Source organism: Psittacula echo, assembly GCF_963264785.1.
Source record: "Psittacula echo genome assembly, chromosome: Z".
Lineage (NCBI taxonomy): Eukaryota > Metazoa > Chordata > Aves > Psittaciformes > Psittacidae > Psittacula > Psittacula echo.
Window position 1 is genome coordinate 4313219 of NC_137742.1, and position 25619 is coordinate 4338837.

The 25619-nt window shown below is 47.1% G+C and overlaps 1 protein-coding gene across 1 annotated transcript; it reads left to right on the forward strand.

The window, feature by feature from the left end:
* The first annotated feature begins 2593 nt into the window (after positions 1–2593).
* Positions 2594–24064, forward strand: PSTPIP2 (proline-serine-threonine phosphatase interacting protein 2). Its single transcript, XM_080637618.1, is given in 14 exon segments — positions 2594–2627; positions 10495–10595; positions 12723–12800; positions 13731–13764; positions 15074–15178; positions 15869–15931; positions 16684–16729; positions 17107–17186; positions 19289–19387; positions 19895–19991; positions 20301–20382; positions 22060–22094; positions 22587–22644; positions 23785–24064. Coding segments are annotated over 13 exon segments (903 nt in total). The 5' UTR covers position 2594; the 3' UTR covers positions 22637–22644; positions 23785–24064.
* The last annotated feature ends 1555 nt before the right edge of the window (positions 24065–25619 follow it).

Genomic DNA, 25619 nt, shown 5'->3' on the forward strand with positions numbered 1-25619 from the left:
AGGGGTTCAGAATTGGGTGGATTGGACTCTATATAGAATATGGAGTATGGGTAGCAGTTGGATTCTGCTTTTAAGGGACCTTTTAAAGCTTATCCAGTAGCAACCCCACTGCCATGGGCAGGGACACCTTACCACTACAGCAGGTTGCTCCGAGCCACATCCAACCCACCCTTGAACATGGCCAGGGATGGGACAGTCACAGTTTCTCAGGGCTCCCTGTACCAGATCCCCAGCATCCTCACAGGGAAAAACTACCTCAGATCTCAATCTCTCCTCCGTCAGTTTAAAGCCATTCCTCCTTGTCCTGTACATGTCCTGTGCCCATCCATAGTTTTTCCTGGGTCACTGTGTGGGATGAGTCACTGGGAGCTGCTCTCTGAGTGGTTCTTCAAAATGATGAAAGCAGGTAATGTATGACACTGTGTACCAGACAGCTTGAGTCATACCTGCTGCACTAACCTGCTACCCTGCTTTAACACAGGGAGAACTACAGCAGCCCAGTAAAGTAAAAAAAAGGCATTTTCCACTTACAGGCAATAAATCAGCTCAGTTGTGACCTGAGGGCACTGCTGCTTGGCAAACATAGAATCATAGAATAGGTAGGGTTGAAAAGGACCTTAAGATCATCTAGTTCCAACCCCCCTGCCATGGGCAGGGACACCTCACACTAAACCATGCCACCCAAGGCCTCATCCAACCTGGCCTTGAACACCACCAAGGATGGAGCACTCACAACCACCCTGGGCAACCCATTCCAGTGCCTCACCACCCTCTCAGTAAAGAATTTCTTCCTTATATCCAATCTAAACTTCCCCTGTTTAAGTTTGAACCTGTTACCCCTTGTCCTGTCACTACAGTCCCTGATGAATAGTCCATCCCCAGCATCCTTGCAGGCCCCCTTCAGATACTGGAAGGCTGCTATGAGGTCTCCACAGAGACTTCTCTTCTCCAGGCTGAACAGCCCCAACTTTCTCAGCCTATCTTCATACGGGAGGTGCTCCACTCCCCTGATCATCCTCGTGGCCCTCCTCTGGACTTGTTCCAACAGTTCCATGTCCTTTCTATGTTGAGGACACCAGAACTGCACACAATACTCCAAGTGAGGTCTCACTAGAGCAGAGTAGAGGGGCAGGATCACCTCCTTCGACCTGCTGGTCACGCTTCTTTTGATGCAGCCCAGGATACAGTCGGCTTTCTGGGCTGCGAGCGCACACTGAAGCCAGCTCATGTTCATTTTCTCACTGACCAGCATCCCCAAGTCCTTCTCTGCAGGGCTGCTCTGAATCTCTTCTTTGCCCAGCCTGTAGCTGTGCCTGGGATTGCTCTGACCCAGGTGTAGGACCTTGCACTTGGCATGGTTAAACTTCATCAGGTTGGCATCAGCCCACCTCACAAGTGTGTCGAGGTCCCTCTGGATGGCATCCCTTCTCTCCAGCGTATCAACTGAACCACAGAGCTTGGTGTCATCGGCAAACTTGCTGAGGGCGCACTCATTCCCACTGTCCATGTCACCGACAAAGATGTTGAACAAGACCGGTCCCAACACCGATCCTTGAGAGACACCATACTGGTTTTAATTTGACAAAAGCAAGCTTGTGTGGATTTTGCTTCCAGCATTGACTGCTGCAGTTCCTGTGCCGGTAGCAGAGGTCATGTCCTATCTGTTTCAGATCTGAAAGGTTTCAGGCAATGCTTTGAAGAGGTTTTAACCTCACTTTTCAGCTGAGGTACAACCTGCACACGAACAAACTCCAAAGTGTGAATTTTGGAATGAATTTTGTAGTTTTCTCCATCTGATCTGCTGATCAAGCAGGCTTTAGGACAGGCAGGTAAGCCTGAGTGGGGCTGAGACCCCAAGAGAGTCACCAGCACCACCACATGTTGCTTCTCAGCTTTCCATTAGTGCTCTGTGGCCGAGGCAGCCAACAGCACCTCCAGGAATTGGTGACAGACCCTTCACAACCAGTCCTCTTGTCCCCACCTCTGACCAAATCCCAGGTATTCACCACACAGTGCTTCAATAAGGAAGTTCTCACCCTCCAAGTCACAGCAGCAACAGGGCAGAAAGAAAGCTGGAGCAGCTCTGCTCTGGAGACAGGCTCAAAGAGCTGAGCTGGTTCAGCCTGGAGAAGAGAAGGTTTCTTGAGGGGATACCTTAGAGCAGCTCCAGTGCCTAAAGAGGCTACAAGAAACCTGAAAAGAGGCTTGGACAAGGGCCTGTAGGGACAGGACAAGGGGGAATGGCATTAACCTGCCAGAGGGGAGACTGAGAGATCTGAGGCAGAAGTTCCTCCCTGTGAGGGTGCTGAGGTGCTGGCACAGAGTGCCCAGAGAAGCTGTGGCTGCCCCATCCCTGGCAGTGTTCAAGGCCAGGTTGGACACAGGGGCTTGGAGCAACCTGCTCTAGTGGAAGGTGTCCATGCCTGTGGCAGGGGTTTGGAACTGGGTGAGCTTTATGGTCCCTTCCACCACAAAACACTCTGGTTCTCTGACAGGGCGCCGCGGGGTGGGACTGGCTGGGCTGGGCGGGACGGGGCGGCACCGGGAGCTACAGAGCGGTGGTGGAGCAGTGTCGCAGTCAGAGAGGCAGAAGGATGCGGGAGGCACGGTTCAGGGACCACTTCTGGGTGAGTGGGGTCTCAGCAGGTAGGGGGGCAGTGTGGTAGGACCCAGCCGGAGCCGGGGTGCTCACAGGAGGGCCGGGGGTTGCCACTTTGCTTTGGTCAGAGCTGCTTCAAAGCCACCTTCATGCTCCCGTGGTGTTGTTGCTGAAGGCTCGGGGCATTCCCAGGCAGGCATTCCCTATCCACGCATGTCCCAAGATCCCTGGCTTTGCAGCCCGGCCTGTCCAGCTAAAATACACTCGATGGAGCTGCCGAGCTGGGGGAAGTTGCTGCTGGATTTGAGGTTTGATAATATTAATTTGATGAACTTCTTAGAGACACTACGGCCAAAAAGTCTCCTTTGATGCAAACTAATCCTGGATAGGAACGAGTTCCTCAGTGTGCTGCTGCCAAATTGCAGAGGAAAAGCCACAGTTCAGGGAAAACCACAATTTATTCTTTTGATTCTGAGCATTGCCTTTGGAAATGGAGAAGTGCAGAATCCCCACTTAGCTGCTGCACAGCCCTGGCACTGTGGCTGCTCAGTTCCTCTTCATGTGTGAGCCTTCCAGGAAACAAATGACAAAATCTTATCTTTGCAAGGTTGAAAATCCCCACCTGTGAATGGCCCACAGGGTTTCCCAGATTTCTGGGAAGAAGCTCCCAGTCTTTCCAGGGCAGGGAGAAGGTGTGTGGGTCCTGGGAGGAGTGGGTGCCAGGTTTGGGGGTGCTGATGAGGGGTAAATGCAGAGCACCCAGCTTGTGGAGCATCATTAGCGCGTTATCTAGCACATCATCATCAGATACGCAAAGCCCAAATGAGTATTGACTTGGAGAATGAAGCCAGCTTTGTATCTGGCAGACGTTTCTCAGCTATTCCCACAGTGCTCACTTTGCTTCGCAAATGTGAGGGAGAGGAGGGATTTGAGGGTGGTGGCAGCACCCCCCAGGCTGGGGAGAATAACCATGATGCTATGAAGATGTGGATTGTCATGCTTTGTTGGAGCACTGGATTGAAGTAGAGGTCCTCGCTGCAGGGCTGGCTTTGGCTGGCGCTGCCCAGCTTGTTCCTCTCTAGCTGCAGCAGGGTGCTTTCTAAAGGAGAATCTTGGAGCAAGGAGAAAATACCAGGGCAAGAGGAGTCCCAAGCCCCCAGGATGAGGAGGAGCTGGAACATTGCATTGGACGCTTGCTTCTGCCTGACCCCCTGTATTGCAAACGTGGCTACATCCTGAATAATGCCCAGTGCTTGCTGAGCCCAAAGCTATTGGTGCTGACATGGATTTTGCTTGGCTTTTAGCGTTTTCCTTTCCGAAGCTTGTGTGCTTCAACAAGCCCCCCTCCCCCCAACAATGGAAATGTGCTTGGGGCAGAAGCTGGAGTGGAACATGATGGATGTGACTCAGTGGAGAGAGGGAGGCCCTGCTGTGGTTGATCTGCCCATGGAAACGGCAGTTACCACCCCATGCAGTCTTCACACCATGGGCCAGTGACTGTGCATCAGCTACAAGGGCTGCGGAGGGACTGGGGGGAAAAAGAGACGGACAGAAAACCCCAAATTTAGCTGAGGTGCAGAAGGCTGCTCATCCACCTTCTGTTTGCTGTTTAGTGCTGTGAGAGCACAAACTTCCTCCTGCAGTTTTTGCTCTTAAGTTACTTTGCTTAAGCAAAAATTCAAGGAGAATTCTTTGCTGAAGCAAGTGATTGTGCAGTGGTCAGGACAGTCCAATGGGAAAGCGGAGATTCTGGGGAGGGCTCCAGGGCTGGGATGCTCCAACTGATGGGACAAAGTCTGAAAAATAACCAAACCCTGCAAAAGCTGAGCAGGGTTTGGTGTCGTATCTCCCAGCTTTGAAACAAACCTGGTTGTGAATGGCAACAGCTGAATTTCTCTTGGCAATGAGCTGCAGCCTCCCTTGCTCTATCAGGGTGGCAGGGCTGTGCTTCAAGCCTATTTAGGACTGATTTAGCTTTAAACTTCATTAGTTCTGTTCTTTTCAGTGGTGTGCATGTGTCTGTCTTTTCCTGCACAGCAACCTAGTCCCCACCAAAGTCCATGGTGTGATGCTCATGATGTGCTGCATTGGGAAAGCACATGGCGACTTGGCTCCCTGCATACCAGTTTGCTCATGCCCTCAGGTCTCTGCACAAGACGATAAATTCCCTTAAATAAAAGGTTTTTTTCTTTTGCATCCTCCTGCAGCTCCTGCTTACCCAGGAGCCAAAGTCCAGAGATGCCTGCAGCTACACATGCATTGCCCTGAATGCCCCCGCTTGCATGATGCAGCCTGTGCTGCCTGCGAAAGAGCTGTGGACACACCAAAGACCGTGTTTGTTTCCTCTTGCCCTGCATGTAGTGATTGCCATGAGTTGAGCAAGTGTGGGCTTTTGTTTGCATTTGTTTTTGCAACCTGCTGTTCTTCTTTCAGTTTAATCATTTTCTTGGAAAGTGCCTGGTTTTCCACAAGCCTGCTCTTGCAGAGTATTTCGGGTAACCCAGCAGCAGAAATTTGGGTTTCATCAGAGGACTTTGGTCCTGTAATAAGAAAAATAGACATTATGATAACGCTAAAAAAACCTGCTTAAAGTCTGGTGTATTGGCTCACAACTTGCCACTTGGAGAGTGGATTTTTGGTCATTTTGCATTCAATGAGACAAAACCACTGCTCTGCTCTCTGCAGTGTATTTAGCAATGCTACAACAATCCATAGCTCAGGCAAGTCATCTGCAGTAAAAACTGCACTGACATATTTAGTTTTATAATAAAGCATATGTCAAAGTACCTGAAAATACTTATATGCTCCGAAATGCATAGGAAATAACTATAGCATCTCTTTTTGCAGTGGCACAAAGGAAACATGGGGGAAAGAAATGCTTTGCCCCTTGCTGCAGAGCAAGGGAGCATTGATGTGTGCAAAGGAGCCAGCAGTTCCTCCCTGTGGCCTCTCTACCATGGGCTATGGATGGTATTTTGTCAGTGCTGTGACAGTGCATGAGATTCTTTCAGCCCTGTTTAGCTGGCTGGGGATAAACTCCCTTTTCTTGTGTCCCCTCTGCTAGCCCCAGGCTCCTGGGTTCATCACCCTGCTGCTGAGCCCCAGTATGATGCTGGCTGCACCATTTCACTTCCCCTTGCTCCTGCCTGTGCTTCTTTAAATGGAGCCTGGCCTGGCAGAGTTTATCAGCAGTGTTATGAAACCCTCAGGTCGTTGTTTGAAAGGAACAAAGTGGGGTCTGTGAGAAGAAGCAGTTGCATCAAAGTGGAATGGTCCATTGCTCTCTGTGTCTCTGGGATGAGTAGGATGGGTGTGTTCCCCTATGGCAAGGAAATTTCAAATGAAAAATTATTAATCAAAAAGCTGCTTTTCGCTGTTCTGAGCTGGGTGACTTTACAGTCCTATTGCTGCCTGCGGTGAGTTTTGTCTGTCCTGTTGTACCCACCTAGTCATGGAACAGGGAAGAACTGCAACCTCTTGCACTCTGCACCCTGCAGGCACCAGCACAAGGTTTCATTTCATCCCAGCCGTATCTGCAGGACCCTGAGTGATTCTGAGGCTGTGCTGACTGTGAGCAAGAATAGCACAGCCATTTATTGCTGGACAGCACTTCTGGCTACTAAATTAGTCGCTCAGCTTCTGCTGCGTTTATCTAAGCAAGCGAGGCTGAGAAGAAAAGCTCTGGACCCCTCACTTCATTTCTGGGCCCCTCACTACAAGAGAGACATTGTATAAGAGAGACGGTGCTGGAGCGGGTCCAGAGAAGGAAAATGGAGCTGGTGAAGGGCCTGGAGCACAAGTGTGATGAGGGGTGACTGAGGGACCTAGGGTGTTCAGCCTGGAGAAGAGAAAGCTCAGGAGGGACCTTATTGCTCTCTACAACTGCCTGAAAGGAGGTTGTAGTGAGGTGGGGGTCGGTCTCTTCTTCCAAGGAACAAGCAATATGACAAGAGGAAATGGCTGCAAGCTGCACCAGGGGAGGTTTAGACCAGGTATTAGGAGAAATCCTTCCCTGAAAGGGTTGACAAGTCCTGGAACAGTCTGTCCAGGACAGTGGTGTTAGAGAGTAGTGTAGGGGAGAGGGACCTGGGGGTCCTAGTGGATGGCAGGATGACCATGAGCCAACACTGTGCCCTTGTGGCCAAGAAGGCCAATGGCATCCTGGGGTGTATTAGAAGGGGGGTGGTCAGTAGGTCGAGAGAGGTCCTCCTTCCCCTCTACTCTGCCCTGGTGAGACCGCATCTGGAATATTGTGTCCAGTTCTGGGCCCCTCAGTTCAAGAAGGACAGGGACCTGCTGGAGAGAGTCCAGCGCAGGGCAACTAAGATGATTAAGGGAGTGGAGCATCTCCCTTATGAGGAAAGGCTGAGGGAGCTGGGTCTCTATAGTTTGGAGAAGAGGAGACTGCGGGGGGACCTTATTAGTGTATATAAATATATAAAGGGGGAGTGTCATGAGGATGGAGCCAGGCTCTTCTCAATGGCAAACAATGATAGGACAAGGGGTAATGGGTATAAACTGGAACACAAGAGGTTCCACTTAAACTTGAGAAGAAACTTCTTCTCAGTGAGGGTGACAGAACACTGGAACGGGCTGCCCAGGGAGGTTGTGGAGTCTCCTTCTCTGGAGACATTCAAAACCCGCCTGGACACATTCCTATGTAACCTTATCTAGGTGTTCCTGCTCTGGCAGGGGGATTGGACTAGATGATCTTTTGAGGTCCCTTCCAATCTCTAACATACTGTGATACTGTGATACTGTGGTGGAGTCGCCATCTCTGGAGGTGTTTAAAAGAAGTGTAGATGTGGCATTTAGTGACATGGTTTAGTGGTGGATTTGGTAGTGCTGGGTTAAGGGTTAGACTCAATGATCTTAAAGGTCTTTTCCGATCTGAACTATTCTCTGATTCTTTGATTCTCCCATGTCACTAGCTTCATTGGGTATGTGTCTCGAGGAGGTTTTCCGTGTTGAAGATGAATGCCAAGCTCAGCAGCTAGCCCTTTAGCTGTGAATCATACAAGGTCAAAACATGACTTCAGGTCCCCACTAAAGCATTTTAGCTCTTTTGCCTGTAAGTACACCAAAATCCAGAACATTACAACAGGCACACAAATTCCTTCTCCTCGTCAAGTCCATTGGGAGGATGTTTCAATCCTAGGCAGTGGATTGGGAAGGGGGGCTCCTCCTGCTGAGCCCTGCAGGCTCAGGAAGCATCAGCTGCTGCTTTGTCACCTTGAAATCATCTGTTTGCTGTTTCCATGTAGTTTCCTCTAGAGAGCACGTGGGCACTGAGCTCTGCCCAGTGAGAAGCACCAGGACAGCCGTGTGCAGGGGCGCAGGGTGGGAGGAGAGATGCTCGTCCTCCTGGATCCCTCTGGTTGGGGAGGCTTGGTGCAACTCCCCATCCTCCATATCTGTCTTTGGCTCAGTTTATTATGTCTTTAAATCTTGTCCTCTGTCCCCATGGCTCTGTGCTTGCCACGTTGCCCTTCCTCTTTCATTGCTCCCTTCATGTCCTGCCTTTAGGATGTCCTATGGGCAGTCATGCTTTCATTCTTTCCATGCCAACATCTGCCCACAAGGGTGCTTGCTGTGAAGGCTGGTTTCAGGGCATATAAACCTGCCCTGCTCCTTCTAGGCCAGGAGCAACTTTACTTCCTGGAGGTAGCTTTTTTGGAAACTTTCACCGGCTCTGTTACCTCCCATGTTTCATCTAACACACTGCACTATGAGGGCTGGTCCAGCCTTGGGTGCTTAGGAAATAGAATCATAGAATCACAGACTGGTTTGGGTTGGAAGGTTCCTTAAAGCTCATCCAGCTCCAGCCACCTGCCTTTGAGCCTTTGGGTGCCCTGACACTCAGTGATGTGGATCTGACTGTTCTAGTCAGTGGTTCTCCACATCCATTTTATTTCCTGTGAAACCAGGGATAGGAAGACAAGTTAGGATGTTCCTGTACTTTGCAACTGGAATGAAGACTGATTTCAGTGTAGATGTGTTTCCTTTTTCTCAGGCCCCATTAGCAAAGACATGATGCAAGCTTGAGGACTGGTTGTGTGTTTATCAGCAATAAGCCCATTTTGGAAGGATGTTTGCAAAGAAACAGAAGCTGTTCTGGTTTCTGCTTAGGTCCTGCTCCACAGTTCTCTCTTCCCATGCATGCCACAGATGGAGAAAAGCTGATCTGGGATACGCGGGGATTTCCTGCAGGTCCCACTCCACCACATCTACATTTCACTTCTTGCTTTCTGGCCACTGGCATTCAAATCCTTGACTCCTTAGGGAAGTCCACATGATTAAATCCTTCATTTATTACAAATACCAGCCCTGTTCCTGCTCTTATCTTGCACCAGGTATAAACTCCTGATAAATCCCCCCTTCTGCTGTCCACACTTTCACACCAGTTCTCTGCATACTCTCACCCTAGCTTCAAAGCATTTCCTGAGTCTCTCTCTCCTGCATTATTCCTCTTTAGGTTTCTTAATAACTGTTTGTGGCTTTTGCTTCCTTTCCCTGAGTTTCGTATCTGCTTCTACCATTGCTTCCTTTCTGCAGCTTCTTTCCCTGTATTTTTTGTTACGATGTGTGCTGTTCTATGCAACATTGACTGCTGCTCTTTGCAGAACACTACAGGTAGCATCTGCTCAGCTCCTCATCTGCTTCAGGCTTCTTCCAGAGCATCTCTTTGTATTATTATAGCACTTAGGAAGCCTGCTCTTGCCCTAAAGTTTCCAGGTAAATCCTAAAAGGCATTTAGGACATAGGGCACAACCCCATTTTTTGTATTAAGGTGCTTCCAGGCATGGGTATGAGGAAAGAATGGGATAGAATTAGGCAACCTTCGTCCTAGCTCACCTACATCATTGCTGCATGTATATATATATATGTATATAAATAAGCATTAGTACAATATATGGTTTTAAGAAGTTTAACAATGCTTTCCTTCAAATTAGAAGGAAAGCATTGATCCGTCAGAAGTCTATATGAAGTGTGAGTGGCACTGTGGGGCTGAGACGGTTGGAAGATGGAACTTCTTCCATCTTGGAGATGGAGATATCTACATTTCACCAATCAAGTCCGTGGGTGGTGGAGGCAGGACCTCTCCATGGCTGTGATGTTCTGGGGGGAGTGAAGAAGCCATTTGTGATGTATTGGAGGGCTTACAGCAGTGGTGGGGGAGAACTTGTTACTTAGGGAAATGATCTTTGCAGTGGTGTTTTGAACTGATGTGTGGGTCAGTATTGCTTTTTGGAAGGCCAAAGAGAAAGCTGTTGCAGGACCAGCCATTGGGTGCATCCCTGCATTACTGTGAGGGCAGAGAGAGTGCAAGAAGCCCATAGCTCAGCAATCCTGAACTGAAAAGTCTGATAAATTAATCTCCAGCCCAGCTATATATATACATACATATATTTGTGTATGTATATTATTATATTATATATATACACATACATATGTATGTGTGTATATATATGTATATATTAAGATATAGCTATATATACATACATACATATATATATATATCTCTACATCTAAAGACTTGTGGGGCTTTTATTGTTTGATTTTATTAAGTTAAAGCTGACAGCTAAAGTCCTAGGAGGAGATGCCATGTCTCATGAGACCAGCTGTGCTTAGGCCAGGAGGAAGCAATGAGATGTGGTGGTAGAGAACCGAGCTCTTCTGTTTTCTTGAAGTCATAGAAGTGCCTTGTCTAATATTGCTACCATTGTTCTCATTCTGGAGCCTTTCCCACCCCTCAAAGAAACAGATCTTATTTCATAAAGAGGCACTTGCACACTTGCTCCCAGCTGAGCCATTGCTTGTGCAAATGCTGCTTGAGGTGGCAGCGCCCATGGGCTGCACTGACCAGGGTGTGACTGCTGTTCTTGTGTTTTCAGAGTACAGATCTGACAAGCACAGTTGGCTATGACAGCATAATTCAGCATCTAAATGATGGCAGGAAGAACTGCAAAGAGTTCGAAGACTTTCTGAAGGAAAGGTATGGAACTGTCTTCGACAACAGGCTGGGTTGAACCTGGGAAGTGGGTGGTGGCACTGCTTCTACTCATGTATTCCCAATCGGGTTTCTGTCGCTTTGTCATGTCCACTATTTTTTATGTTTTAACAAGTTTTAACATAAAACACCTCTGGTTTTTGACTGATGAGGAACTTAGGTTCTTATGCTGTCCTTTCACTGCATGGCTTGGTACTCTTGTATGAAGTCCATCCAGACATGGACTAGATGATCACATTTTGAACCGTCTATTAAAAAGAAAAGAGGAATCAGGAGCAGTTTAATAATTCAGTCTTACATGCTGGATGTGTTTGCAGCTGCTGGTGGCCTGCCCAAGGCCACACGCTCTCCAATGAAGTCCACCTTGCTGTTCAGCTTGCAGAAGATCCTTGACATAGGAGAGGCATGGCTTTGTTCTGGATTTGTACATCATAGACAGCCCATACAGTTTATGTTAAAAAGAAGTAGTAGACTAGTTAGTGCATTTATTAATCAGAGGATATGACCTAAGTAGAGGTTCTGTGGAAGGCATAACAGAGATGGTCTGGCCATGTATTTTGAGTTTATGGTTCCTCTGGTTAGCAACGGCTAATGAATAGTGTTGTAGAACAATCCTGAATTAATATAATTTTTATACTGAGAACTGGAGAAAACAAACCTCTAAATACAAGACTTCGTAGAAACCAAGCCTGGAACAAAGGTAAGGGGGATGAAGAGGAGAACCTGCTGTTAAAAGTGTCTAATGCACATACATTATCTAGGCTGTAATCCCACATTCCAGGAAAATTTTGGCTTTCAGGCTGTCTGGGGAACCATCCACTGAACTCCAGGAATTGTGTCCCACTCAACCATGGCAATGGAGAGAGTGCAAAAACTGTGCTGTGTTCCTCTTTGCTGTTGAAGGAGGTTCCCACTGAGGTGTCTAGCTAGGAGGAAGTTAGAGGCAGGCCTTGGACTTGCTACTGGCATCCCTCTCTGAACATGTACCAGCTCTTCATGTACAGCCCAGCTGTTACATGGTCCCACTCATGGAGAACACGGTTGTTAGATTTGATGCTTTGCCTCAAAAGGAAGTTCATGGGAATATTGTTAAATAGAGGAAAAAAATCAATTTAGAATATTTATTTTTTCCATTTTCCTACAAGCTTTTGTTTTTTTAAGAGTTAAGTTAGATGAAGCCCACTGCTGAACTCTAGAAATCAGTAACATAGGCATCTGCATCTGCGCTAGAGATACAGGCATTTTAGGAAACTACTTTATCCAGTAGACCTTGTAATGCAAGTCTTTAGCCATGCTTGTTTCTCTCCATTGACTGCAGACAGCTAGGGTAGCTTGACTAGATGGAGTTATCTGCATTTGACTAAGACCTGGTTGTCTGTACAGATTGCAGCACAACTGCAGAAAGCTGGTTGTTCTTAGACTTCAACACATAGGTTTTCTTTCCCACCAGCTCTTTCTTCCAAGAGAGGAGGACAATACAATCTCTTGAAGGTGTTATTTATGTTACTGCACAAGGTGTGGCCACTTTTTCGGGTGTTATTCCTAACAGGCAGAAGAGAGTACCTATTGTCTTGTTCTAAAAAGAGCTGAAATGGCCCAGCTGAGCTTTGGAGTGCATGTATGGTGTCTGAGTGGTATTTGAGGTGCCTAATCTCTTATGATTTAAACTACATTTGGTTTGAATCAACCAAATCAGATTCAAAAGCACTTTGTGAGGATGGAGCGACATACACTGATGGCCGAGACACGGAAAACTTGTGTTCACACAAGCCTAGCTCACATGGGAAACTGAGCTAAAAATTGCGGAGGCAGTGGCTCCATCTAGCCACTAGCTGCACTGGCTGCCTCATCCTCCACCTCCTGTGGAGGTGGTGCTTGCATCTATTGGCCATAGGGAGATGGGCAATGCATCGGGACCACAGACACAGCAAAGCAAAATGTTTTCACTAGAAGGCTGTTGTAGCAGGAAACAACAGTCTTCCTTCAGCCAACTGTCCACAGTTGGTTTGCAGCAGACGGAGAGGGTGTTAAGAGTGAGTCTTGGCTCGGCCTGCAAACAAGTATCACTTTCTGAAATAAGAACTTCCTCTCATTTCAATCTTTCCTCAACAGGGCAATAATAGAAGAAAAATATGGCAAAGAGCTCATTAACTTGTCAAAGAAGAAGCCCTGCGGACAGACAGAACTGAAGTAAGTTCACAGTCCCATATATGTTTTGCTTTTATGGGTGTCCTTATTTGGAAAAATGAAGGAAGGAGGCTGTGAGAGACAGAAGAGTGTTGAAATGTGATTGGAATTGCTATCAGAGGATGATCTGAAATTGGTCTGTGAATGAATGGTGCACAGTTGGGTTGCACTGTGCTGATGATTGAGTTGGGCTCCACCAAGTTTCCACCAGCCGTAGGCTAATCAAAGCAGTGTGGATACTCAGGCAAGATGTGGAGTGGTAGTTCAGCAAAGGGAAAAGGATCGTGAGACCTTGGGTTTGCTCCTGACTGTTTTGTGGTCAGAGGGAAGTACAGGTACTTCCTTGACTCAAACCATGTAAATCTGCAAAGCCCAGTGTTACCACGCCGCAGAGATCCTGTGGCCACTGCAGTCGGCTTCATGACTGTATCTCCATTTCCCCACCAACTCCTGGCACCTTCTACTTCCTGCTTTGTTTCTGTACTGTATACATGCCTTGTCTGATATTCTCTGATCATTTATTTACAGTTCTATATTGAGGTGTCACATAAAATGTTTCTAAAATCTTTATTGCACAATCTTAATAAGGAGAAAAGTTCCTACAGTTCCAACCACTGGCCAGTACACCATGCAGAAGGTGTTCGTATGTCCCAAATGATACTTTTAGGACATTGCCTGAAATATTTGTTATGAAACTCAGAACTGTCAATAGCATCCAATGTTCAGAAAGATCTAAGGCAGATCTCAAACCAAGTAAGATGTGTTGTATTTGGTGAGAGGGAAAAAGCCAGACGTATAAAGAGGCTAAATAAACCTGCTTCAAGCTGTCTTGGCCCATGTTAAATTGGGGACAGGCTATTTAGTTTGAGAGAGGTGCTCTGCTGATGCTTGAACCTGACTGTGCTTTCCCATTCTCTTTTATTTGTTTTTCAGCACGCTGAAGAGATCCCTGGATGTTTTCAAGCAATGTAAGTAATTCTTCATGTTTGCCAGGACACTTGGCAGTGCCAAAGCCTGCTAGTTTAATAAAAAATTAGCAGAGAAACTTTCAAATCTGTCTGATGCTGGAGTTAGGCGTAGGCTGGCCTTCTGGCCCAGATCATCCCTTTGGCTCCAGAGCATGTGTGGGAGAGGGACCCATAGAGCATCTTGCTGGGGATCTTTGTGTCCTTTTGGGGCAGGCTGCGCTCAGAAGTCACCCTTATGTTGTACATCAGAAGCTGTGCAACGGAAGCTCATCTGGAGTTTCCTGGATTGTCTTGCCTTTTCATCTTCCCAAGTAACGAGTGAAAGGACAAGAGGAAATGGCCTCAAGCTGCACCAGGGGAGGTTTAGATGGTTATTAGGAAAAATGTTTTCCCTGAAAGGATTTTCCACCACTGGAAGAGGCTGTCCAGGGCAGTGGTGGACTCACTGTCCCTGGAGATGTTTAGAAGATGCGTATTTAGAGGTATTTAGAAGATGTGGTGCTCAGTGACATGGTTTAGTGGTGAACTTGGCAGCGCTACAATAATGGCTGGATTCAGTGATCTTAAAGGCAGGTCTTTTCCACCCTAAATGATTCTACAATTCTAACTGGACCATCTACACGATGATGCTTTGGCCACCTTACATTGTCCCTCCATTTCCATGTACGCAAGGCGGGCAGCATCCCTGCGCCGAGGGCTGGCACTCTGCTCTCCTGTGCTGAGTCCACTCTGCCCCAGCCACATTTGCCTGCTGCCCTAACCATCAGTGAACCTCCCCAGCATGGCTCTGCTGTTGAAGCAGCTGGCTATTCATAGCTGTGGGTTTGAAAAAGCTCTGGGGCTTGAATCATGAGCTACACTTCACTTATGTCATTTGATGAGCTTGCTTGGTGCCCTTCTACAGTATGACTAATTCATTTTCAGCAGGATGAGCCTGAGATTTTTTTAGAGTGTTTCTGTGCCACAAGTTGACTGTCTGAAAACCTGGGGCAATGCTGCCCTCAGAAACCTGTTTCAGGGTGCTGTATGTTGAAGCCTACCTGAATTCACTGAGGTGAGGGGCAGATGTGGCTGTGCTTGCTTGATACCAGTTTTCTTACACTGAAAAGCAGGCCCCAGCAGGACTGACCCAGGAATGACCCAAGGCAATGTTGCTCAGATGCCGCTTCAAATGTCCTGCTCCTTTTATATATTTCTGCACAGCGATGTGTGATACGGGGTCAGTATGATGTCAGCTACAACAGTTGATTTGTGGAAAAGAGGTATATTTTGGATATGTATATACTCAAATTTCTTTTCTTTGCAGAGATAGACAATGTGGGACAAGGTCACATCCAGCTGGCACAAACCCTTCGGGAAGAAGCAAAGAAAATGGAGGAATTCAGGGAAAAGCAAAAACTGCATCGGAAGAAGGTCAGGGTGTTGATCCATCACTATCCCTGGTGATGGATCCTGGCTCATGTCTCCCAACATGCCCCAGCCCCCTGTGTGCCCCAATGCTTGCTGCTGCTGAGAAGTCCTGAGCTTCTTCCTCTATGTTGCCACCCCGCTGCTGAACCAGCAACCTCTGACTTCCTATTTCTGACTGCCACATCTTCTCATTAGAGCGCCTTTTGGGGCCAGCTATTGCAGGGGCTCAGTTCCAGAGACACCAGCCTCAACCACGAATGGTCTTAAAGCATATATATATAAACATATATATATCTCATATATATAGTGTTGCCTGATCTCCATAGGGTTTGCTAAAATTGGCAAGCCTTTTAACCTCTTCTGGCTTGAGATTCCTTTCTCTAGAAATTGAGGGAAAACTGCCAGAAGTTTGGACCTAACAGAAGGGAGTGGGCTTCCCAATTTTTCCAGATTCTATGGAGATGATATGGTACTATATATCGGTGGATTTCATTCGTAGAGTTCTTTGGCATACACAAGTGGATGCTTAGATAGAAGCATAAAAGGTAGGTTTTGTGAAGATGCTGTAGGTGGACATAGGTCCTTAAAGCCATCTCAGTTTGGCCTGTGCCTCTTCCTTTCCTAAGCCATATAGTCTGTCCTGGAGCTTTGATGGTCAGTGATATATTGACTCTGGCTCTGTTGTTTTCACAGATAGAGCTGATAATGGAGGCGATTCACAAAACCAGGAATCTGCAGTACAAGAAGACCATGGAGGTAAAGCAAACATGCTGCTCTTTCTTGCTATATGGTTTAACACTGCTAACACACCTGCACATTGCTGGGGCAGTCTTAAATATGAGGGTCTTCCTCTGCTGCAGCTCATGCAGACACGACATTAAGAGTTGCAGCAGAGGAAGACCGTCACATTTAAGTCTGCATAGCGTGCTGTGAAAAACTGAAGAGTACACCAGGGACAAGGCTGGTAGCAGCCTTGCAGTTGGATAAGAGTGATTAGATGTCAAGGACAAGATTGCTATGAGCTTTTCATGCGAGATGAAGAGCAGCTGGTCTTGTGAGGTCAGTTTTCCTCAAGCAGCAGGGCACTAGGGCCCTTGTGTGCTGTCCCTTGCTCTGCGGGCAGCCTGTGGCCACCTCTTCACTTGGAGGCTGTTTTCCTCCAGAGCTACCTGCATGAGCTGTAATAGGGATTCACTGCTTGCTAACATGCTCCTGCCCTTTATGCTGGCTTTCCTAGGCCAAGCGGCTCTATGAGCAGCGCTGCAGGGATAAGGATGAGGCAGAACAAGCTGTGCACCGCAACGCGAACATGGTTACACAGAAGCAGCAGGAGAAGGTATGGAGTGGTGGGTGGCCATGGGACAGGAGGAGGAAGGGTGTATGTTCTTGGAGCTGTCCTGCTCCATAACTCTTCTCTCAGCTCTGGCTTTGGGGGTGAGATGAATGAGCTGGTGATGTTCTCCAGCTGGGCTCTCCAATAGCTTTCTTCTCTCTCCCATTTTTGGCAGCTGTTCCTCAAGCTGGCTCAGACAAAATCATCTCTGGAAGACTCTGGTGAGTGTGGAAATGCAGGGTTTGGAGAGTGAGGGGAGTGGTTTCTGGCGCAGGGGTGTGTGAAGCCATGGCATGGCTCTTGAGTGAGCTCCAGCTCTTGGGTCAGGGCTGGCTCCTCAGAAACTCATGCTCAACATACCAGAGGTGGAGAAGCCTTCACAGCCCTACCAAGCCCGTTCCCACTGTTTCCCTGTGGCATGACCCTCCACCTTGCTGCGCAGCTCTGCATCTCCTTGCAGTGCACAACCATAGCTAAGCTCACACGTTACTGCTGCTTTCTTCCTGACGTCCCTGCCAATTCAGGCTTCATGTATGGTCTTCTAGCAAGGGTCTTTTTAATCAATGTTAATCAGATGAGAGTGCGATTTCTCTTGCAGACAGGAGTTACCAGCAGAGCGTTACCACACTGGAGAAGATCCGGGAAGAATGGCAGAAAGAGCACGTCAAAGCTTGTGAGGTAAAGGCCCCCAGACACCTTCACATGGCAGTGTGGTCATCTGGATGTCCACTCCTCACTGCAGGGGTCCGGGATGGTATAGATTTGCCTTCTGTGTGTTGCCCTGGCAGTGAACCAGCAGGATGTGTTGCAGCTAACCCTGTGTATGTCTCATGCTTGGCTTCTGGATTTAAGGTCCCACCACTTCAAAATTTCCACTCTTTTTTGTTTTAATTTTAATTCTACCATCTTTTAAAATTAACAGAGTCAAATTAGGGACATTTTACCCATTAACCTGCTTGCGCATCTGGTGTGGTCTTATACTGAACAGCCTTGGTCACCTCTTGGTACTCAGTGACTTATGTACTCAGTGACTTATGGCCAGTATGTCCTTACAGCCACACCACCACCTAGCAGACTCTGAAACTCTGAAAGACTTTAAATGAGTTTGCAGCGGAAGGTGCTGGCACACTGGGATGCAAGCTGGCTGAAGCAGTCTCCATGTGAACCCAGTGTGCCAGCAGCCCTTCACCATGTATCTCACATGGTAGCATGGGAACCCCTCTGAGCAGATGTATCAGCCTAAAGCAGACTGCCTCATAGCAAAATGGTATAGCCAGGACTTCCCGCAAGTGCTGGAGAATTCCAGAGCTAGTGGCGAGAGGACTATGATGCTGCTCTGCTGCTGACCTGTGTCTTGCAGCCGTCTGTGATATGTAACTGAGGGTTGAAGGAGGTGATCCTGCCCCTCTACTCTATTCTCATGAGACCTCACTTGGAATATTCTATACAGTTCTGGTGTCCTCAACATAAAAAGGACATAGAACTGTTGGAACAAGTCCAAAGAAGGATCACATGAATGACAAGGGGGCTGGAGCACCTCCCATATGAAGACAGCCTGAGAAAGTTGGGGCTGTTCAGCCTGGAAAAGAGAAGGCTGCATGCAGACCTCCTAGCAGATTCCAGTATCTGAAGGGGTTTTACAAGGATGCTGGAGAGGGACTCTTCATTAGGGACTGTAGTGACAGGACAAGGAGTAATGGGTTCAAACTTAAACAGAGGAAGTTTAAGTTAGATATAAGAAAGAAGTTCTTTACTGTGAAGGTGGTGAGGCACTGGAATGGGTTTCCCAAGGAAGTTGTGAATGCTCCATCCCTGACAGTGTTCTAGCCCAGTTTGGACTGGCCTAACTATTCTATGATTCTATAGACAGGGACTGCAGCGGTTTAGGATTTATGCCATGTCTTCTGCAAGCTTGCAGCCTTCCCACTCCCAGCTGTTCTGATACCTTCCCAAGCTACTTCTCCTTAGACCTCTATTTTAAATTTTTGTTTTGAAATGGAATTTGCTGTCTGTGTTGTGTGGTATGTCAGTGCCTCAGTGCTGGTGTGCTTTCCATGTCAGGAGTCTCTAGAAGCCTTTATGATAGCGGGGTGTAGAAAGCAGTTTTACTTCCACAGATGGATCTCATGGAGGTTTTCCCCTCAGTGTGTTGCAAAGGTTATAAATTATAACAATTGCATATATACACGTGGGATGAAAGGCTGTCTTTAAGGGAAATGTGTAAAGGTTTATGCAATGGAGCGATACCAGACAGCACATTTCAACAGACTTTGGTTTCAAGCTGCTTGGAAAAGGGATGGTAAGGAAAGGGAGAAAAGGCAAACCAGTCAAGATATTTTGCTTTCAGATATCCCCAATGCTTTTGTATTGCTCCACAGTTGTGGGAGAGAAGTCAGCTGGGACTGCAGGACCATGGGGTACCTAGGGAACATGCAGTGCCTTTAGGAAGCTGGCTTCGTCTCCACAGAGGTAGTGGTGTGCTGAGTGACCCCTTCCACATCGGTCCTGCAGACCTTCCTTGAGCTTAATGCTCATCTTTGAAATATCTGGTTGTGTAAAGGGATGACTTCTTCTCTGGACAAGGTCTTTTCCATCCTAGTTGGTTCTATGACCATGGCTACCGTGTTTCCTGTAGAAGAGCAACATCACTTGCTCCTTGCTGTTGATGGTTGATCAAAGATCAACCAGTGATCTTTGTAGTGGGATGAAAAGAGATCAGAATAGAAGACATATGTTTGCTTCTTAAAGATGTTAGGGCTGTTTTGTCTGTGTCGTTTCAGTTCTTTGAGACTCAGGAGTGTGAGCGGATCAACTATTTCCGCAATGCCCTCTGGCTTCATGTCAACCAGCTCTCCCAGGACTGCGTCCAGAATGATGAAGTATGTCAAAGGAAAATCTTCATATTTATTTTCAGAAAAGAAAACCCAGTTTGCTTTCCTGTGCTGTCTGATTTGAGTTGTGGCCTTTAATCAGCCACCAGACACCAGCATGAGTGTGCAGGCAGGTTTTGGCCAGAGCTCTTACAGATGAGGTTTCCTCTGGGATTCGCATATTTTTTGAGGGTTGTGAGGCCCTGGCACAGGTTGCCTAGAGAAACTGTGGCTGCCCCATCCCTGGCAGTGTTCAAGGCCAGGTTGGACGGGGCTTGGAGCAACTTGTTCTAGTGGAAGATGTCCCTGCCTGTGGCAGGGGGTTGGAACTGGATGAGCTTTAAATGTCTCTTCCAAACCAAACCAGTCTGGGATTCTATGATTCCCTTACCACTGGAGCTTCTGTCCATGTCCTGAGTGAGTACTGGGCTTTCTCCCATGTGTGAAAAACACTTGAAAAGACCCTCCTGTTTTTTGACCTCATGTGCAAAAATGCTTTTGATTTCCCTTTCATAGAAATACGAGGAAATCCGCAAGAGTTTAGAACTGTGCAGCATTGAAAAGGACATTGATTTTTTTGTAAATTTACGCAAAACTGGAAGTTTGGCACCAGGTAAGAGCTCAGTGCAATCTCACAGATTAGTGCTGTCTTCCTTGTACTTCTCTTGGAGCTGCTTCTCTGAAAAGCATCAGTTTGGATGCAAGAAACATTGATCTTGCAACATCCCTCCTTTCATTCTCTGACAGGCAACACTGATCTCTGCCACTCTTGACCAGCTCCTGAAGATAATCTCCTCTTCTTGTAACTTTAAATTCATTGATCAGACATTTTCACAGGAGGGGACTTAGCAGCTGAATGTTGGTATGACAAAAAATTAATGGCTTTAAAAGATCTGGACTTTACTATTGTTAACTTTTTTAGCTCCTGTTGTTTATGAAAACTACTACAATACGCAGAGAAATCCAACTCCTGTGAGAAGTCCAGTTCCCATGCCTATATCAAGGTAAGGGACACAACATGTACAATTATGTCGTGGTTTAAGCCCAGCCAGTAACTCAGAACCATGCAGTTGCTTTCTCACTCCCCCAGCTTCTTACTCCCCCCGCTCCCGGAGGGATGGGAAGGAGAATCGAAAGAATTCCGAGATAAGAACAGTCCAGTTAGTAAGGTATAATACAAAACCACTACTGCTACCATCAATAATAATAATGATAAGGGAAATAACAAGGGAAGAGAAAACAACCACTCACTACCTGCCTGCCGATACCGAGCCTGACCCGAGCAGCAATCTGGGCCTTCTGGGTAACTCCCCTCAGTTTACATACTGGGCACGATGTGCTGTGGTATGGAATACCTCTTTGGCTAGTTTGGGTCAGGTGTCCTGTCTCTGCTTCCTCCCGGCTTCCCCTCCTCCCTGGCAGAGCATGACACTCAGAAAGTCCTTGTTCAGAGTAAACATTACTTAGCAACAACTAAAAACATTGGTGTTATCAGCATTGTTCCCAGGCTGAAAGTCAAAAATACAGCACTGCACCAGCTACTAAGAATGAGAAAAATTACTGCTACTGCTGAACCCAGGACAAATTGCAATTGCTACTGGAAATAATACTCACCCAGAAAAAAAAAAAAAAAATAGCAGAAAAAAAAAAATAAAATAATGAAAAAAAAAAATAGCAGAGTTTGTTGCTTTCAGTCTATAGAGGCAGTTGCTTTCTCTTACCTGGTTTCATTTATGACAGTTGCAACTACACTTCCAGTTGCTTGAAGGCTTGAACTGGGGAGTATTAGAGGAAAATATTTCCCATGCTATCAGTTCACACAGCAGGAGTTATGCCAATGTGCTGCCTAACATAAGCTGCTTAAGAATCCCTTCCAGCCCAATCAAAGGATTTTGCTTCCCATTTGGGGGTCATTTCTCTCTTCTCATGATTGGGAATTTTATTCTGCAAGGGCTTTTGGTGAGGGTCTGCCCATTTTTTTCTTGTACTCAAGCTATTTTAGAAGTCCTTTGCATGGAGGTGAAGGACTGCAGTATTCAGACAGCTGAAAAGCAAGGCAGCCTGGGGAATACTGAATTTCATGTCTTGCTCTCTCTCGGAACTATCTGAGCTCCCTTGCAGAAGAGTTCAGTTTTTGGTGACAGAATGAAGCCTCCTGGTCTTCCCTGTATGGTTCTCCATGTGTTCTGTTTAACTGAGGAGACTGGATTAGTTAAAAGCGTATGTAAATAGAGGAAGGACAGGGTGAAGGATGCTTCTGCCCAAGGGGAAGGTGAGGAGTCAGGGCCAAAGAGTCATGCTAAAGATGAGTGTGTCAATTTGGCTGTGACATTTGGAGAAGACTAATGTCTAATTATGGCTTCATGATGTCTCACTCTGGGCAAAGGCATGTAAAAAGGCATGCCCTGAGGCTCACTTGTGAATGTGTCCCCAGCTTAGAGCTTTTTGGTCACTTCTTCCTCTCCCCTACCGTATCAGCTTTAATTCCTATGTCTGCCAATTTGGCTGTTGGTGGTGAGCCTACCATGATGTGCCTTGGTATCAGGTCTCCATAAAGCCCAGGCTGGCCAAACCTCTTGCCATCCAACCAGCTCTGGGAGGGCAGTTGAGGAGCCCAGAGCCAGGGCACTGGGAGTCCCACAGCCACGCAGATCATCAGCTCTGTGTTTTCTTCTGTGCAGGAGGGCACCTCTACCTACCCCAGCCAGTGCGTCAGGTGAGTTACTTGCTTTATGGGGTTTCTGGCTCCACAGAAGAACTCTGCTTTTGCTCTTCCCAATCAGATCATGAGCTTCAGCTGTCTAACGGGAATGGTTTAGGTTAAGCTCCTGCTCTAAGTCTGGTCCCCACTGAAAGATGCTGGGAAGTTGCACTCTGACTTTGGAGGCAAGGTTTCACTCGAGAAGTTCTGATCAAAGCCCTGTATGTCAGCATTTCTGAAGCTGAAGGATGTCCAAGCTTAGGATCCCACCAGTCTCTACAGTCTGGGCCCTCTGCTGGTTCAACACCATGAGATATATAATTCCCAGTGCCACTTTAGTAGTGGAACTTGGTAAAATGTTCAGCAAATCAAGACATCTCTTTCAGCCTCACCCACCATTGCCTCCCATCCATTTAACATGGGTAGCCAGTGTTTCTGTAATGTGTAGAGTCTTGTAATGAGCACTTCACATAAGCAGACCTAATTTTTTTGTGCTCTGTGTTTCAGGTGAGCCTGATTATGCCACAGTTGATGGCTACAGTTTGATTCATCACTAATGGCCACAGTAAGTACTCATACTTGATGAAGATAGCATTTAATATGAGATATAGCTACACAGAGGAGAGTCAATGGTGAAAGAAAGGCCACAGGTTAAGGTACGAAAATCTGAGGCGACCAGCTAGGAGTTATGAGCACGTCAGCCCTCCCATCTCTTACCTGAGCTAGAGCTGTGGTTTAGATACTGTTGATCCTGTTTGTAGGTACTCCAGGCAGAAGACACTGTTGGTCTGGCTAGTGTGGTGGTGTTTCCAGTTACTCCCAACCACGCAGAGCTGCTCCGTTTCAGCAAAGTATTTGAGGACTGTGATAATTATTTGTACATTCAGAATGTACCTATTAAAAATCTGTGCCTTTGATCAGCCAACTGTTTGGACAGATATCCCATCTTCACACTCAGGGGAAGAAAAGGAATCTAAGCGATGGACCCAGATGCAGGGGTGATCTGTGTCAGAAAAAGTATTTGATTTGAAATTCTTCTAAAGTGCAGCCACCTGGAAGGGGCTGGAGATAACCAAGAAATCATATGTGCTGAGGAAAGTGCTGCATGATGCTTTGGAAAATTGGTTTATGTTTAGGGCATATGTATCCCACTCATATCTCAGGTTAAGCTTTTCCCCGTTTCTCAAATTCTTCATTAATGGTGATTAAGCTTGTAATTTAGTTTTAATTTTGGCCATGTATCTCAGTGAGCTCACTTAAAGGAGCACTAACAATAGACTGTGTGTCTGGCTTAGCTGTAGATGTGCTCCAGGCTTAAGTGCTGATACTGGCAGCTGATGAGCATTTTGCCTGGTGCAGCAGTCCACAGCCCAGCTACCCAGTGAGAGGCTGGGCTGCCACAAACTTGCACCCTGCAGTGTTGCTGAGGATCTGGAGAAGTTGCTCAGCTCTTCAACCACCTCTCTAATGAGGCGCTTGAAGATTTTTAAGTTCATGATATAGCTTGTGCCTGGTAGTCTCTGCAGACCCTCACTTGATTGACATCTGGTAAAGAAGTCCCTTGGACTTGTTGTGACTATTTATCACTGGAGATAAACCTAGCTACTAATGTTGGGCTGGAGCCCTGAAATTCATTTTCTGACCATATCTCCTCAAAGTTCTTGCTTTTTTTCTTTCCCTACCCATGATCATGACTTTGATTCAGAAGCTCATATGCTGCTGGTCTCTCTCATATCCTCATGTGCAGTATTGCTTAAGAAACTCCTCAGTGCCTTATGACACAGGGACGTGGAAGAAGGGGAAAAGCATTTCGTTCAGCTGTTTAAACCTGGTGCCAGGTGGCTAACTTTGGAGCAACAGGATTTCCTGATATATGATGTTCTTCAAGCAGAATCTGCATGACTTCCGTCCATGTCTAAGACAAACAGTCCCTGGAGCTTTTACTGAATTTCCTTGTACAGAGAAGATGACACTGAGCTTAAACATCTCCCCTGCTGCATTACAATGGACCATGCAAAGTGCACATCCAAGGAATCAGCTGTCCATTTTCATTTCTGCAAGACCAAATGTACAAATATTCTGCTGAAGGACCCTGCTGTAGCCTTTGTTCTTCAATACATATTTTAAGGTTAAGTTTCAAGACTTGTGTGCTGGCTATCTTTCTTCTAAAGTATTTCATACTCACTTTTTGCCTGGGCTAGGGCTGGTACACTTTCAAAGCACCCTAGGATGTTCAGGTTCCTTCTCCTGAAATGAAGCCTACAAGAGCATATCCTTCCTATTTACTCAATACTGCAACAGCCCTGGGACAGAACACATCAAGACTTTAGCCTTGTCCTGGGCCCCTAGAGTCAGGCTGAGTTTCCTCACAGGCCTCTCTAGAGGGGTCTGTCCTCCTCCCAGGCACCCATAGAAGTGCATGGTCCCCCAACAAACCCTGATAACCAGCTGCACAGCTCCTGCCTTCCCCCTACAGACAGAGAGGCCACAGCTGCTTTAATAAGACAGAATAAGAAGAGGGATTCAGATAGCATGTAAATCTTATGTCCCTTCAGATGCTGGGCACCCTGCCTTTAGGCAGAGATAGAGATTTCCCTTTTTGGCCCTATGAGCTAATACATAAAGCATCACAAGAAAACAGCATTATTCATGAAGGAAGTTCACATGAGAATTTCTTGCTGCATTTCCAGTTACAAGCAGGGCCAGACGGCTGTGTAAGGGTCAGTACCAGGGAGGAACTGCCCGCAGACCCCTGTTACCATGAGATGGCCAAGCTCATCCTGCAGCCACAGGGCTTGTGCAGTGCAGACCAGCCCTGTGCCTGCTCAGGGGATCACCAGCTCCATAATGTGCGATGGGTTCCTGGTCAGGATCATCTCTGCCTTGACCCATGCACAATGTACCTTTCCCACAGGTATTATAAATTACAGATGATGTTGATAAAAAGAGTATTCTGAAGCCAAAAATATGAGGTCTAAGAGAGTGGACATTACCTGTTTAACATCATTAGGTCCTTCAATTCAATGTCTTCTGCAAGGAGGGACTGAGCTCTGCAGGGTCTCATCCATGTGGGGACTGGTTGAAATCACTTCTGCTCCAGTGGGGCTTGGCCTTGGCTCCAGTGGTGGCTCCCTGTGGACAGCAGAGCAGCAGGGCATGGATCAGAAGGGTCAGTGATGCCTGGTCCCCCAGGCTGAGCCAGGAGCCCCACTGTGGCTGGAGATGCCTCAGGCACTGCAGGCCAGGCTGCCCTGCTCCAATGGCATTTCCAGGTCCTGATACTGCAAAAGTAGAAAGAAGAGACCTCACACTCCCCAGCCTCAGTAGTAGGGGCTTGGTTTCTTACCTCACTTTCCCCCTAGAAACAGCTTGACCTCCCAACAGACCCTTATACAGCCACCTGGGCTCTTCCCAGTGTCCTATGGAGGAACCCCACCCCCGCCCTCTGGGGCCTTATAGGAGAATCAGGCCCCTCCACAGGTCTGTATAGGGGAATCGGGCCTCCTCCTAAGCTCGCATAGATGAGCCTCACCTCCCTGC